Source organism: Fonsecaea nubica (genome assembly GCF_001646965.1).
Source record: "Fonsecaea nubica strain CBS 269.64 chromosome Unknown Scaff18, whole genome shotgun sequence".
NCBI classification, from domain to species: domain Eukaryota; kingdom Fungi; phylum Ascomycota; class Eurotiomycetes; order Chaetothyriales; family Herpotrichiellaceae; genus Fonsecaea; species Fonsecaea nubica.
In genome coordinates this window covers 300,809-315,822 of record NW_019173691.1, presented here as the reverse complement: position 1 = coordinate 315,822, position 15,014 = coordinate 300,809, and the positions used below count along the sequence as shown (strand labels likewise).

The 15,014-nt window shown below is 52.4% G+C and overlaps 5 protein-coding genes across 5 annotated transcripts; 3 read left to right on the top strand and 2 right to left on the bottom strand.

Moving 5' to 3' along the window:
* Positions 1–3,604: 3,604 nt before the first annotated feature.
* AYO20_03776 (hypothetical protein) lies at positions 3,605–4,285 on the bottom strand (the record flags this gene model as incomplete). The annotated part of the gene is made up of 1 exon (XM_022642076.1): positions 3,605–4,285. The coding sequence occupies one exon, from the start codon at positions 4,283–4,285 to the stop codon at positions 3,605–3,607; it is 681 nt and encodes a 226-aa protein (XP_022502019.1).
* Positions 4,286–4,946: 661 nt separating this feature from the next.
* AYO20_03775 (hypothetical protein) lies at positions 4,947–7,424 on the top strand (the record flags this gene model as incomplete). Its single annotated transcript, XM_022642075.1, has 1 exon — positions 4,947–7,424. One exon carries the CDS (start codon positions 4,947–4,949, stop codon positions 7,422–7,424), a length of 2,478 nt encoding a protein of 825 aa, XP_022502018.1.
* A 1,304-nt stretch (positions 7,425–8,728) lies between these two features.
* Positions 8,729–10,351, top strand: AYO20_03774 (hypothetical protein; the record flags this gene model as incomplete). The annotated part of the gene is made up of 4 exons (XM_022642074.1): positions 8,729–8,737; positions 8,865–10,016; positions 10,069–10,207; positions 10,260–10,351. 4 exons carry the CDS (start codon positions 8,729–8,731, stop codon positions 10,349–10,351), a joined length of 1,392 nt encoding a protein of 463 aa, XP_022502017.1.
* Positions 10,352–11,431: 1,080 nt separating this feature from the next.
* On the bottom strand, positions 11,432–12,616 carry AYO20_03773 (hypothetical protein; the record flags this gene model as incomplete). The annotated part of the gene is made up of 3 exons (XM_022642073.1): positions 11,432–11,832; positions 11,996–12,095; positions 12,299–12,616. The coding sequence occupies 3 exons, from the start codon at positions 12,614–12,616 to the stop codon at positions 11,432–11,434; spliced, it is 819 nt and encodes a 272-aa protein (XP_022502016.1).
* Positions 12,617–13,342: 726 nt separating this feature from the next.
* Positions 13,343–14,905, top strand: AYO20_03772 (hypothetical protein; the record flags this gene model as incomplete). Its single annotated transcript, XM_022642072.1, has 1 exon — positions 13,343–14,905. One exon carries the CDS (start codon positions 13,343–13,345, stop codon positions 14,903–14,905), a length of 1,563 nt encoding a protein of 520 aa, XP_022502015.1.
* Positions 14,906–15,014: the final 109 nt, after the last annotated feature.

The window sequence follows — 15,014 nt, the reverse complement described above, 5'->3', positions numbered from 1 at the left end:
GGCGGGTCGATGGAGATGGAAGGGGGATAACAAGCAGCGGAAAACCCGCACCTGCGCTCGAACGAAATGAGCCGATTTGCTCTAGATACTACCGGGAAAATCGAAGACGGACGATAAATTCTCGCTACGTCCGACCTGGATCAGTCGATCTCTTTATATGTGCATGCAAGGCTGGCTCATCGACAACCAGTACCCGGTACAGCCTGCCCATTGCACCCTCCAGCTGCCACTCCCGTTGCGTATGCACTCCACCAGTTTTGCTCCTTTTAACCCATGCGCAGCCACATGAGGCGGCGTGCAGGGTGCCGGATACAACCGGAAGACCAATCGAAATACATACCCCAGGGCTTGGACCCTGGTCTGATATGAGCGGGATGAGCAACACGGGTGGACCCCGAAAGGGTGTGAACCCCTCCGGTCTACTGGCTGTGCGCACTCCCATAAGGGCGACAAGGCGGCATGGGACGAGGGAGCAAGACGGGGGACCACCCTCCTTTTGACTATATCTGTTATGTTTGCCAACTTGGTCCTGTCTCGGGTGGCCGTGTTGGAAGGGCTCATGAGACTGGGACAGAGTTCGCTCCTCTGCCCGCATGGCTATGTACATACACCCTTTCATTGTCCGGCTCAGCTGCATGACTTGTATATCAAGGCATTCATTACATCAGTCGATCATGGTGAGCAAGGTCAAGTGCCCCTCTTAGCAACATCACTCCGAACAGCCAAGCCACAATCTAATGCTCACTAGAGGGTCCGTCAAGGCTGGCGACCTGTGTACTGTGGGATTTCCAGAAAGGTCATGATGCCTGCAGATGACTGTTTTCCCAAAATCGCATCCATGCTCACCCACGCTCACCCACGGCTCCATCCATCCTCGGCCGGAAAAAAAGAGTAGCACGTTCTGTTGCAACGTTGCCCGGGTTGGGAGGAGGTTCGTACCCCCGCCTGGAATGCTGTGCGACACGACACCAAACGATCAGATCTCCGGAAACTGCTTAGAGTTCGTCCTTTTGCTCAACGCTGGCCAATATCACAACCTTGTCATGCTTTGCATTCAAGCATGCAGGGTAGATCGGCATAGGCTCATGCAGCGTCCCTTCTCTGCAGCTATCGCGGTGCGACGGATGTGCCCGATGCATCACAGAGGGAAATGCTCTCTTGCGGATTAGTTGACTTGCCAGAGGATGGGTACAGTAAAGTTAGGGACACGGCGCCCCATACTGCAAACCCATGCGGATGGGACGAACCGCTGGCTGCTCGCGCCCTGGGCTCGGGCTTTTGGCTTCTGGCTTATCCGGCCTGGTTCAGCACCGATAGTTCTTGCTACTAAGACTTACGCTTTGCCTGAACGGCCAGGGCCATGAGAAGCTGATGAAGCGAATGCACGGGGTAGGGCTGTTTGTTTAGCGGCGGACATTCTGGCCTTGGGCTGATGACCACTGTCCGGGATACGAGCAACTTCGCGATTCTGTTCACGGCATAGCATCCTCTCTGAACGAGTAATTCAGGTCAACACTAGTGCAAGGATATGCGAGCAATACCTCGAGCAGAAAGGTGGGCAATGGAGGGGTCTGTCAGGGAGGACGAAGTGGAGCGGTGATTGGATGCCTGGCCCAAATCGCCTTTTGGTGCATTTTTAGCGCAACGGTGGTGACGCTGGCAACGGTGGCAACGGTGGGGAGCTCCCCAAGCGCTGGATCTGTGGTCAGACTTGTCTTGGTCGCTCACCCTCTCCCCAGCTTTCCGCTCGATACAACCGGACCTCTCTGCATTTGGCTTCACGCCTTGGCTTCGTCGAGACTTTACCCTTGACCACACTGGTGCCCTTGTGCACTGTGCACCGCGCACTGCTATCATTGCAGTTCCCACCTTCGCCCTCCTCTCCCTCGATCTCGAACCGTCCTTCCGCCTTCTGCCACTTCGGTGAACTCCGGAGGCTGTCACCTTGCAAAGCAAGACATTCTGCAGGCAGCCGGCAGAATCCTGCTCTCCTGCCTTGCCTATCGTGCCTATTCCATCTGCGCTCCCTACACAAGAGTTCAATCGATGCGCCCTAGCGCGAATTGTCCTTGCACGGCATTACTCTTACATCTCCTTCGGTCGTGTCATTCCGTGAAGTCGCCTTGAGTTGGGTCTGGTCACAAGCGAGAACCCTGCACTGCGCTAGAGCCAAAACACATTCCAACCTTCGTCATTCCCTCAATTGGTGTCTGTGCTCCTCAGCCTGGCACGACAGAAGCTCGAAGCTTCTAGAGGAGCCAGGCGTCTCTGTTGGAAGGACCAAAAGACCTGGAAGTGGACAGATCGACACTCGAGCGGTGTCACGCCCGTTACGGACGGAATCATTGTCCGACAAAGCTATTCGAACTGAGAAAGATTGACCGGTCAGAATGGCGTCCTCCTCTTTTCGAGAATCAATGAATTCCTTGGGGTGGTCCAGAAGAGATCCGGACGTCCCGGTCAATACGTCGTCGTCAAAGCCCTTGTTGTCCAAAATCTCGTCGCTCAATCCGTTCGGAGGCAAAGGCTACGTCCAATTACCCACACACGAGGCTCCAGGTGCACCACTACCGGCGCCGACGAGGAGAGAGGAAGAGGAGGGGTGGTTCGCATGTATGTTGGCTTCGCGCATGACTCCTGTCCAAGAATACAGAACAACCCAAATCCGCACGCACAGGAATGACTGACATTTTTATGACTTGACAGTAAGCCGATGGGACCGTTTGTTGATCTTCGGTGGCTGCAATCTCGCAGCGCTGGCATGTTTCATTATCTGCTTTGCGTTGCTCCCTGTCTTGTCTCTAAAGCCACGAAAATTCGCAATTCTGTAAGTCTCCCAAAGTCATTCCGGGCCCTTACTACATTTGCTGCACACCACCACGCGCTCGTCTGGGGGGGGCCATGTGACAGCGCGTACACCCCATGATGATGTCAGCTATTTTCTATCTTGAGCTTGATGCCCACGCTCGGGAAGACCCCTGTGAGGTGTCTATTTGGCAATCAGAACCTGGATTTGTGCATGTGTCTAAATGGAGTCGTACGTGTGGCTGACGCGTCATGATAGATGGTCGGTTGGCTCGTTGATGTTTCTTGCCTCATGGGCTTTTTTGATGGGACCGGTACAATACACAACACATTTGCTCTCAGGCCCTCGTCTACCATTTACAGCCGCTTACTTTGGTTCCATCATCATGACCATCTATTTCGCCGTGGGTGTAAGTACAACTCTAGACCTTGTCGCGATGCTGCAAGACAATACTGACACAACCATGTCAGCTCCACTCCACGATCCTCACTCTCATTTCCTCGATTGTGCAGCTTGTGGCGTTGGTGTGGTATTTAGTCAGCTACTTTCCGATGGGAAGCAGCGGCTTGCGCTTTGCGGCTAGATTTGGCTCCAGTCGAGTCACCGCGTGGATGAACGACTGAATTCTGTGCAGGACATGGGTTTTCATGTTGCAAGCTCCTTGGTAGCAACATACAACCATGTCGCCGGTTAGGCCCGGCTATGCTCGTTCCCATCTGTGATATATGCACAGCCGAGGATGTGGTTGAGGCGTCGCTTTACATGGTCCGCTGTTGCAGATATCCGATGCGCTTGCAATTACTCGAAACGTCTCCTGACATCCCGGCTTTCATTTCCCACATCTCTCACTGCGTCCGTGATCAGCTCGCGCAGTTCTCTCTGGCCTTCTGCGGTGTGAAAATTCTCCTTGGCTGCCAGCTCTTCTATCCTTCGCCTAAATTCAGGGTCGGGTTCTTGGTCAAGTGTAGCCCGTGACGTGTCGTCTTCGGTGCCGATGTTGATAGATACATTGGGTGGAAGGGGTGCAGGGCGGGAAGCTCCATTGGAGATCGACCCAGAATGTGTAGATGTCGCGGTAGGATCTAGTGAGGGAAGGGTATGGAGGTATTCTGCGACTTCTGGGAAATCCTGTTCGGACTCGAACTTCTCGAGCGCATTCATACCTTCGTCATTTTGTACTGTGAGGTCCACGTGTAACTCCTCCACCAGGCACTTTGCGATGTCTACCGTCTCGGCCACAAACAAGCATGTTTCCCCGTCCTCATCTTTCAAGTTCACATCCACGTTGAACTCATTGACCAGCGTCCGTAAGAGATCCGCATGATTATAAGAAGCCGCGGCATGTAGAAGCGAATAACCATGTGCATCTTGCGCAGACGCTAACTCTGGTCTGGAGCGAAGCAAAGGCAGGAGTCGGTGGTCAGGATCCGGGGTGTTTGCTGCGAGCAGAAACGGATTTAGGTTGGGGTCCTTCGACATGATAGATGGAAGAGAGGGGGAAGTCCTGTTGACGACAACTCAAGATTGGCATTGGAGCATAGCTGACCCCGATGGACTCTAGTGATGGGAGACGAGGTGGGAATCCTGGGAGTGTCACAATTGGGGAGTCAGCCTCAGCTTTGGCAAAGCGAAGGAGTAGTTATTGAGTCACTGAGATAAACCTCTTAAGTGGTGGAAAAATCCGAGCGAACATCAGCCACGTGTGGCCGCAAGGCTAGTTCAAAAGTGCCCGGCAAGGTCACCACGCATCAGGCTGAGCACTTCTGTTGACCCACTATGGATTCTCGAAATTCATCCTTTGAGAAATGAAGTCCACATCCTTCTGGGTTTCACTAGTAGTGAATGACTCAACCATCTAAGGGGCCGAAGTGAATTTCTGCAATCATAAATCGAGGCATCGAAGGTCGTGCCTTCCTGGCGTGAAATAAAAGGCGATTATCATGACCTAAATTTTCTGGCAATTCCGTGCACCTCGATTTTTCCATTTTCCATACGCCCCATCAGTTCTGCAGCCTCGTTCCCTACGGCTAGCGAGTATCGTCGGCCTTTTGGTTCGGTTCCTGTGCCTTTACTGCCTCACTGGTCTAATCACTTACATTGTGACCATCGTTGTGACCATCGTGGCGCACAGTTAGCCAAGATGGCGCAGGATCCTCACCGAATTAGCCAGCTAATTCAGACCCTCGAAGCTGCCAAATCAAAAGCAGGGCGATCGAAAGGCAAATCCGGATTCTCTTGCAAGAAGGCGACGTTCGAAGTCGAAGGCTCCCACGGTATCACCGTTGACTCCTGGCGTTTCAACGACTGGGACTACAAGCGGGATGACCTTCCTACTTATGCTCGTGGACTCTTTACTACTAGGAGATCAGACGGCACTCCAGAAATCGCGGTCAGAGGATATGACAAATTCTTCAACGTTGATGAAGTCCCCGAGACAAAGTGGCCCAATATTGAAAGGGATACCACTGGGCCGTACGAACTGAGTGTCAAGGAGAACGGTTGCATCATTTTCATGTCCGGGCTCGAGGACGGTACTTTACTAGTTTGCAGCAAGCACTCTACGGGTGCACGCTCTGATGTCGACCAGAGTCATGCTACTGTGGGAGAGAAGTGGATTCAGAGACATGTCGAAAGCGTGGGCAAGAACACGCGGCAGTTGGCGAAAGCGCTGAGAGACTTGAATGCCACGGCAGTCGGCGAGCTATGTGACGATTCGTTCGAAGAACACGTTCTGGAATATCCTCCGGAAGCGGCTGGGCTATACCTCCATGGCATCAACATCAACCTTCCTGAATTTGTCACTTTGTCCGGGCCGGAGGTTCACGAGTTCGCCGATACATGGGGTTTCAGAAAGGCACAGTATGTGATGATGCAATCGCTCGAAGAGGTGAAAGAATTTCTCAGCAAATGCGCCGAGACTGGCTCCTGGGAAGGACGAGACACTGAAGGATTCGTGGTCAGATGCAAGAAGAGAAGTCCGGATCGGTCAATGGCACCAGACTGGTTCTTCAAGTACAAATTCGAGGAACCCTACTTGATGTACCGGCAATGGCGTGAATGTACGAAAGCCATGATTTCCGGGAAACCACCCAAGTACAAGAAGCACCAGAAGATTACCGAGGAGTACTTGAAATACGCACGCCGGCAACTAGCCAGAGATCCGTCGTTGGCCAAAGAGTACAACAAGAACCACGGAATCATCAAGATGCGTGATGGTTTTCTTGCGGAGATTGGCCAGAAGGGGTCCGACATCATCGCAAAAGAACGTGAAAATGGAGATGGCGCCGGGCATCAGTCTCTCAGTGACATCGTCCTTGTTCCCATCGCCTCGATCGGATGCGGCAAGACTACTGTGGCGACTGCGCTGGTGAAGCTTTTTGACTTTGGACTTGTCCAGAACGACAATATCCAGGGACAAAGAGGTCGACCAGCCCGATTTGCCGCTGCTGTGGTCAATGCCATGGCAGCCCATAAAGTGGTGGTCGCTGACCGTAACAATCATCAACGCCGGGAGAGACAGCAAATTATGGAAGACGTCAGCAAAGTGGTTCCGCAGGCAAGATTTGTGGCTTTGCACTACGTTCATGAGCCGAAGGATCGGATGCTCGACGAGATTCGCAGAGTGACCCGCCAGCGCGTGCTTGACCGTGGAGACAATCATCAAACTATTCGGGCAGGAAGCAAGAGTCCGCAGGAGATCATTGGCATCATGGAAGGGTTCTTGGACCGCTTTCAGGGCTGCGACAGGAGCACGCCGCCAGATGCTGACTTCGACGAAGTCATCGATCTGGATGTCTGTGCGTCGTCTCTCGAAAACTTGGAGACAGTCATCACCCACCTTTACAATGCCTACCCCGGACTTCTGCCGGAAGACATGCCGAGTGATGAGGACATGCAATCAGCGATTGACTATGCGATGGGTAGTGAAGTCACGATCAAACACGACCTCTCGTTCGGAAAGCCCGCGGGTGGAGAGAAAGCTCACAAGCAGAAGACGACCGGCGCACATCAGCTCGAGGAAAAGCCGCTGACATTAGACCAATTGATGGGCAAGCTTGAATATTTCAGCATATCAGTGCCTGCGAGGAATATTGAATCCATTCTTGGCTCAATATTCGACCAGGCTTCAGCCGATGAAGCGCGGATGTACCGTATGTTGAAACAGTCGCGGCGCCTCCAAAATGAATTTCATGTGACGTTGATCCATCGGGCATCTGCAACCAAAGATCCCAAACTGTGGGAAATGTATACAGAAGAATATCGCAAAGCCATGGTAGGCAAAGATCTCAAGAACAAGAATGAGTTGGCACCAGGTCTTGGGCAAGCACGAGTCAAGCTAGAGAGAGTGGTCTGGGACGACCGAATCATGGCCTTTGTTGTGCGCATTTATCCCGGTGCTGAAGGACCTTCATGGCGGAGTGCCAATGCAATCCCACATATCACGGTAGGAACAGCTGGCCCGGATATCAAGCCAAAGGAGAGCAACGATCTGCTGGCTCAATGGGAGTCTGGTGAGACGAATGGAAGATTGATCCATGACAAAGAAGTACCAGGCGGAGTTATCTTGGACGGGAGTGTCAAGGCTGTGTTTCAACGCAACTTTCCGCATGGGCGGTAGAATTTGGAGGGGACTCGGAAGAAATCGCATTGGGATGAAAAAGGTTGCTATTGTGAGAACGTCGTATTGAGTATTATTGGGCACAGAATTTTGTGGTCAAGCATGTTAGGCGCAGAGTACAAACACATGTACATACTGCACGTAGCTACTCGAAGCACGAGTGATGGCACGAATCGATGTTTGTGATTGGTGGTAACTACAGAGTTGTAGAGGTCGGTAGAGGTCGGGAGAGGCCGCCGCCAACTGGTTGCCGTGGCAGCAAAACCAAACCAGCTGAAAGCGCCTGTTGCAGCTTCGGAACAAACAACGCCAGGCGCGACTTCCCTACGAGTTTACCGGATAATTAATTAGTACGTGCCCCAAATGGCCCCAGCCAAAGCTCTCAGTTCCCCCATCAACAGATGACTTTTTCTTCTTCCACCCCCCCATACCTTGTCCTTTCCGAACCGTCTCATTGAGCTTTCATTTGTTGACTTTTTTTTTGACACCTGGTAGATCGCGACATTCTCAGGTCTGCATCACAGTTCCACTACATTTTGCTCGGTTAAGGGTTACAAGGACCAAAGGGTTAGAAAGGAACAAAAGAGGTACGCATCTCCCCCACCCCGCACCCAAGCTTGACGACCGCGACGCCCACGGCACGCGCCATAAGCACCCATCGCCCTGCAAAACTCGGCCCCGTCCAAGTTGGTGCCAAGCAAAAACAACAGGAGCTCCACCAGCGCTGCTCCCAAGCATCTCTGCGACCTCTGAACCTCCATCCATCAACTTGTTACTACTACTTGTACCTGTCTTTGTGCTTGTACCACCACTACCTCCACGAAACGCCTCCTCCACCACCCTTTCTACCTCTGATGTTGTCCTTCGAGAACTCCTCTGTCTTCCGAGCCGTATTCTGCTTGTCCTTTAATTGTCTCTGACACCCGTCTTCCTTCAGTGTCGACTGACTCTCACGTCGTTCGCGTACCACTTTGAACTCGCCCGCTCGGACAACAACGCGCCCCAATAGCCTTGGAAGCACCGGCAGATCACTCTGACCTCAAAATCCCATCGAGAACGACGTGCCTCTACGAATTCTCGAGAACACCTTCGATCACCCTTTCGTCGAGATTGCAAGCCGTCCAGACACGTCGGGAAAAGCTCGTGCGTCATTCCCCAATCGTATTGGATTCCTCACACACACCGTTGCTAATCCAGTCTAGATCTCACATTTCTCAGTGGTGCTTCGAACACCTCACGTTCTTCATCACTCGTGATCTCACTTGTTGTCTCTACCCTCGACATCACGGCGTCACGCAAACAAGATGCCTGTCGTGAGTCTTCCTGCTCAATAATATGTTGTCCTCTACGCGTCTTGTTCACCCCCCGCTGACCTCGAAGCAGTCCCGTACTCGGCAACGAGTAGTCACTAACGAAAACGATGAGAACTCAGTGGCGCAGACTACCCGTCTAACACGGGCAAAGGCCGCCGGTCTGTCCAGCACCGATGACACTACCTCAGTCGCGAAGAAGCCTCTGCAAACCAAGAAATCCGCAGGGGGAACACTGAATGGAGCCACGAGACGCCGCGCGCTAGGAGACGTGACCAATGCCGCAAAAGGTGTGGAAGTTGTTTTGGACGGAAAGAAGGCCACGGCAAGCAAAGTTGGGCTGCAGTCCAAGGTCGCTCAACCAGCTGCCGGTGGCGTCCAAAAGCTCTCTCGTACCAACTCCTCGAGAGCCGCCCTCGGAGTCAAGGACAACAATCTCAAACCCAAGGTCTCTTCAGGGGAAATAAAGAAACCAGGAAGTGGCTCAGGTGTCCTCGGTAATACTGGCAAAAGACGGACGCAAGCTTCCACATCCACTGCGCCTTCTTCGAAAGATGTTACTCCAGACGTCGATGAACCTCCTCGCAAGAAGTCATGCACGGAGGAAGCCGTCGAAGAAGCCCAAGCTCAGACCGAGGATATCACCGATATTGTTGCTGAACTGGATGCGGAAGACTTGGATGACCCGTCGATGTGCGCCGAATACGTCCGCGAGATCTTCGAATACTACTTCGCCCTGGAACATACCACACAGCCCAACCCGAACTACATGGATCACCAAGACGACCTTGAGTGGAAGATGAGAGGCATCCTCGTCGATTGGTTGATTGAAGTGCACACTCGCTTTAGGCTTCTGCCCGAAACGTTGTTCCTGGCTGTCAACATCGTCGATCGCTTTCTCTCTCAAAAAGTTGTCCCTCTCGACAAACTCCAGCTCGTGGGCATTACCGCCATGTTCATCGCCTCCAAATATGAAGAGGTCCTTTCTCCTCACGTTGGCAACTTTGTCCACGTCGCCGACGATGGCTTCACAATTGAAGAGGTTCTCAGTGCTGAGAGGTACACCTTGTCAACTCTCAAATATGATCTTAGCTATCCCAACCCGATGAACTTCCTGAGACGGATTTCAAAGGCCGACAACTATGACATTCAGACTCGCACACTCGCAAAGTACCTGATGGAAATCAGTCTCGTGGACCACCGATTCCTGGAATACAAGCAGAGCCATGTTGCTGCCGCCGCCATGTACCTTGCTCGCATGATACTTGAGCGTGGTGGATGGGTACGTGTTTCCGATGTCACCATTCCTGCACCTCTTGCTAACCCATTGACAGGATGCGACGTTGACCAAGTTCGCGGGCTATAACGAGGATGAGATTCTTCCCGTCTTCGACCTCATGATCAGTTATCTAGAAGCTCCAGTTTCGCATGAGGCCCTGTTCAAGAAGTACGCGTCGAAGAAGTTCCTCAAGGGTAAGTTCGCTTCTCAGAAGTAGTTGTCGTCTCAAGGCTAACATGAAACAAGCATCAATCTTGGCCAGGAAATGGGCTAAGGACTATGGGATAAGCCGCCGAACCGCTGGCTTCACCATCCCTAGTGCCAAGGTTGCACAATAGTCTGCCACTTTTACCATTGACGGACCTGCTTGCTTGAAGACGGGGCAAGCACCTTTCGGCTTGATCTTATGGGGAAGTCGTACACGACGAATTTTTCGGGCAGCCCTCTTCAATGGGTCATGCTTTCATGTCTCTATCACCACGACGATTGAAAACGATATTGGCACATAGACTCACATTCAGCATCATTACCACCATATCGATAAAGCCAAACACGTCCAACCACACAGCAACCTCCCATCACAGCGAACTCTTACCGACGTGTACCTGGCACCGAGCAACGAGATCTATTCTCTCGAATGAGGACTTGGGGACGTAATCTCCGTCGGTGCATCTTTCCAGCTTTTGTTGCGACACACTACAGGGGCGTTCGACTTGTGGATAGGCTTACATTCCGGACGCGGGCTTGATTGACTGGCGAAACGGGCGAACCTGGCGTTTATTGCTTATTGAAACCGGGATTTTACAAAGTTGCAATTTGTCTCTTGCGTGCATTGAGTTGTTTGACGTGAAGTCCCATTCATCAGCCAAGACTGGGAGGTCTTCACTCTGAAAACGGGGCTGGATACGAAGCGTGGTGAAAAATGGGTTGTGCTCTTTGGATTATCGAGCAGGAGCGGAGTGGTGGCGTGTTCTTTGAGCATGCCTGTATCTCATGGTCTATGGTCCCAGGTCCTAGATGGGTCGGGCCAACATGGCTATCACAATTGCAACTGTATTTGCATTGATAACTTGCCTGGCTGATCATTGAGCCCCTTTGCGAATTTCGACTGTACTTGAGATTTTCCTTTGTTACCTCCTTTCATACATTGCATCATACATTGACTCTGAATTGGCGCTTTTTGCCCACTAATGATTGCTGCGGTCAGTCCGAGCTCGTATATCTGGAGGTGTTATAAGTCGGTTTGAAATGCGTTATGGGTTGTTGTCAGACGACATTTCGATTGCGGTGGTGGTAATTTGAACCTGAACCGCAGGGCTGAAGATAAAAACAGGGCCTTTGTGACCGAGGAAGGACAAGGACGAGCAGGGACAGACAGAGCAGACACAAATCCTGATTGATCCTATTCTTCTCCTTCTTTAGACCTTCCAGGGCAGACGCCTACCACTTCGGCATCCGCGTTGGCCTCCTTCCGTGCCACCAGTGAGGTTCAAGCTCCTCATCCCACTGACTGTCTCCGCCGAGTTCGTCGTCGCTTGTTCCCCCTCCCTTGCGCCAAAGGTCCTTTCCCACTCCTCCCGAATCGCCGCCCTCATATCCTCGACCAACACCGCGGCGTCGTCGTAGTCGAGGTCCTCGCGCATGCCTCGCCCGAATAGGATGGCCGAGGCTTGACGGCCCGAGGGGGCGCGGTTGGGCGGGTATTTCTTTCTCGATGAGGATGATGATGATGATGATGGTTGCGGGTACGTGTAGTTCAGGGGGGGTCGGGGCACGATGTGGAAGTGGACGTGCGGGACGACTTGGGCGGCGCCGGGGCCTATGGTCGAGAGAAAGAGAGACACGGGTAAACGATATGGTTTGGGATGATAGATCGTGGTTGAGGGGTAGGGATACGGTAGAGTAGAGGAAGGTGATGTGATGTAATGTACAGAAACGGTGGGAATTCGTGGATGGGTAGGTGGGTGGGTGGATGGGCTTACCATTATTTTGTACCACGTTGTAGTCGGCTTCCTCGTGCGGGATGTCTGGGAGGACGGCCTTGATGACGGAGCGTGTGAGAAGGGGGAGGACTCTCCCGATCTGCATTATAGGAGTGAGCTTCGCCCGTGAATGGTCGTGAATGCCCATGAGGGTTTGGAAACGTGAGCCTGTCCTGCTCAAAAGGACGGGAACCGGGCCATAAAGCACCCCAACCCCCCAACATGTGAATCAAGTCCAATGGCAGATTAGGAGAACGACTCGAAACCGAGTGGTGTCAAAACAAGACACAGACACAGACATACCTCCGCGCCCTCGTCGGGACTCAAATCCCCGACCTTGACACGATGCTTTCTCGGTGCGACCAGCACATGCCCCCTCGTCAGGGGCATGATGTCCAAAAACGCCACGACGTGCTCGCTCGAGTAGAGCACAAACGACAGCGGGTCGAGCTCCTCCGGGTCGAGGGCCTTGGCCATCGTCTCTGGGTTCCCCAAAGGAGATGTCGGGGAGTACGTGGCCGCGATGGCGCAGAACGGGCACGACGGCGAAAAGTCCTCCTGGTCGGGCCGAGATGCAGAGTGCGTTCTGGATTCGTGGATCAGGAGGGGGTGGTCGGACATTTTTGACGGATAGATGGATAGATTAGATGGAAAAAGATGTCTTTCAGGATGGGAATGAACGGTCAATGCCGAATGTGAACGTGAATGTGGACGTCAAGTTGATGCGACGCTGGTGGGAAGTAAAGACGGGGAAAATCTAACAAAGTGCGTGTATAGTCTATAAGGTCTTATAAAGGCACAAGCGTAGCCAGAATGTAGTGATGAAAGATGTATGTAGAGAGGAGACGCTGCGGGGTGTATATATATATAAGAGGTACTCGAAGGAATACACTCGGCGAGTACATGAGGCTGATATATGCCAAGGCGAGATATCAAAGAGGGTCAGTCAGTCGTTGTTCCGAGGTTGAATCTCGGATTTGTCTGACGAGACACCGATTGATTCCAACCATTGTCAAACCCGTTAAATGACGAGCCATTCACGCTGCTGTGCATTCAAATGACACAGCAAATTCAAATGACATCAAGCCTTTCCCTGCAGCAAGGCACCCGACTTGGTGTGTGGTTCGTGACTCGAAATCCACAATTGATTTCTGACCAAAAGTCTGCCTCGTTGTTTTCCAACCCAATGAACAGATTGGATTCATTTCTGCCTACCTGAACATTACTCTGCCTCGACTGAGCCTCCCATCTAGATCAGCCGTGGTACATTTCTAGTGGGCGACCCAAGGCAGACTCATCCATACGGCCACCTTTCCAGGGCGACTTCTACCATTGCTCCACATTAACATGGAATACCTCATTCGGTTCGTCCAGGCGCATGAGAGTTTTCGGCGGCCGGAGATCGAGGCACTCTCGACACTCGAGCAATTACCCTGCGAGATTGTGTCCTATGCCGAGACTTCTCCCTTCTGTGTGGTGAGGTTTCCTGCCTCCGGCCCACGACATGGCACGGGTGGTTCCCTACCGGTGGTGGAGGACGTTTCTTTCGAGAGCCTTGAGGCCAGAATAAAGAACTTTGAAAGCCGCTCTGTCTTGTCAAAGTGCATCTATGAAATATGGGGACAGGGACGGGATTATGAAGAACTTCACGTGGATGTGAAACGGAAAAGTCACCACCTGTGGGATCGCTTTCGCCATGTATCATTCAAGTTTTCAGTCGACTCTTACTGTAGCACGAGAGATGTGGACCAACAAAGACAGATTATCGACTCATTTAAATACCTTGATTTCAGGGGCAAGATCAAGATGAAGAATCCGGAAGCCGAGTTCTCCATCTTGGAAGAGTGGCTTCCTTGGATCTCCCCGAGTGACATTCAAGAGCACACGTCAGCCTGTGATGCAGCAATCGACAAAGTAGCAGGTACAAGTCTGAGAAGAGTGTTTCTCGCCCGCAAGATTGGCGATTCGCGTCGTTGGCTGAGAGAGAAGCATGACCTCAAAAAGCGGCCGTATATCTCAACAACATCAATGGACGCAGAGTTGGCGCTGCTGACGGCGACTATGGCCCTAGCGAGCCCTGGAAAGCTTTTTCTGGATCCTTTTGTGGGAACTGGTGGTTTCATGGTCGCCGCTGCAGAGCTGGGAGCTGTTGTTCTGGGATCAGACATCGACGGCCGCAGTTTTCGCGGAAAAGGCTCCGGTCTGATCCAAGGGGTTGGAGCAAATTTTCAAAAGTATGGGTTAACGCATTTGTTTGGGGACTGTCTGACTTCCGACTTGACGAATACACCGTTCCGCTGTGCTGCGACATCGTCCAGGTCGAGCGACGGTCGGTGGCTGGATGGGGTTGTTTGTGATCCTCCTTACGGCGTACGTGAAGGATTGAAGGTGCTTGGAGTGAAATTGAGGCAGAGTCGCATGGAGGCAGCCGAAATTAACGGCGAAGGATCCGGTCTGGCAGAGAGTTCCAAACCGCTGACGGAACTTTTGGTCAACGGCGTCCCGGCGCATACGCTGCCTGGGTATGTCGCGCCAAAGAAACCCTACTCCTTCGCGCGTATGCTTGACGATATCCTGGACTTCGCCGCTAGAACACTGGTCGATGGTGGCCGTGTCGCATTCTGGATGCCGACCGCGAACGAAAACGAATTCGGTGATGAAGAAGCCACCATACCGACGCATCCCCATCTCGAACTGAAACACGAGTGTATCCAGAGATTCAACAAGTGGAGTCGAAAATTACTGGTGTATGAGAGAATGCCCGGGATCCTCGATTTAGAGGTACACATTGACGGATTTGCTGGTCGAGAGGGGAAATCGACAGCAAGCGCTGGTCGTACAGCCGACGAGCTGAATCCTTTTCGTAGAAGATATTTTCAGTCCTTTGGCGCAGACAGGAATGCAAGCTAGCATGTGCCAGCTTTTGGAATCTCAGGATCGTCATAACGTCGTTCATGGTCTCCCAGTTGTCCCCATCGGCGTAGCCAAAGGCGACGATACACCAATCCCCCTCCTCTTC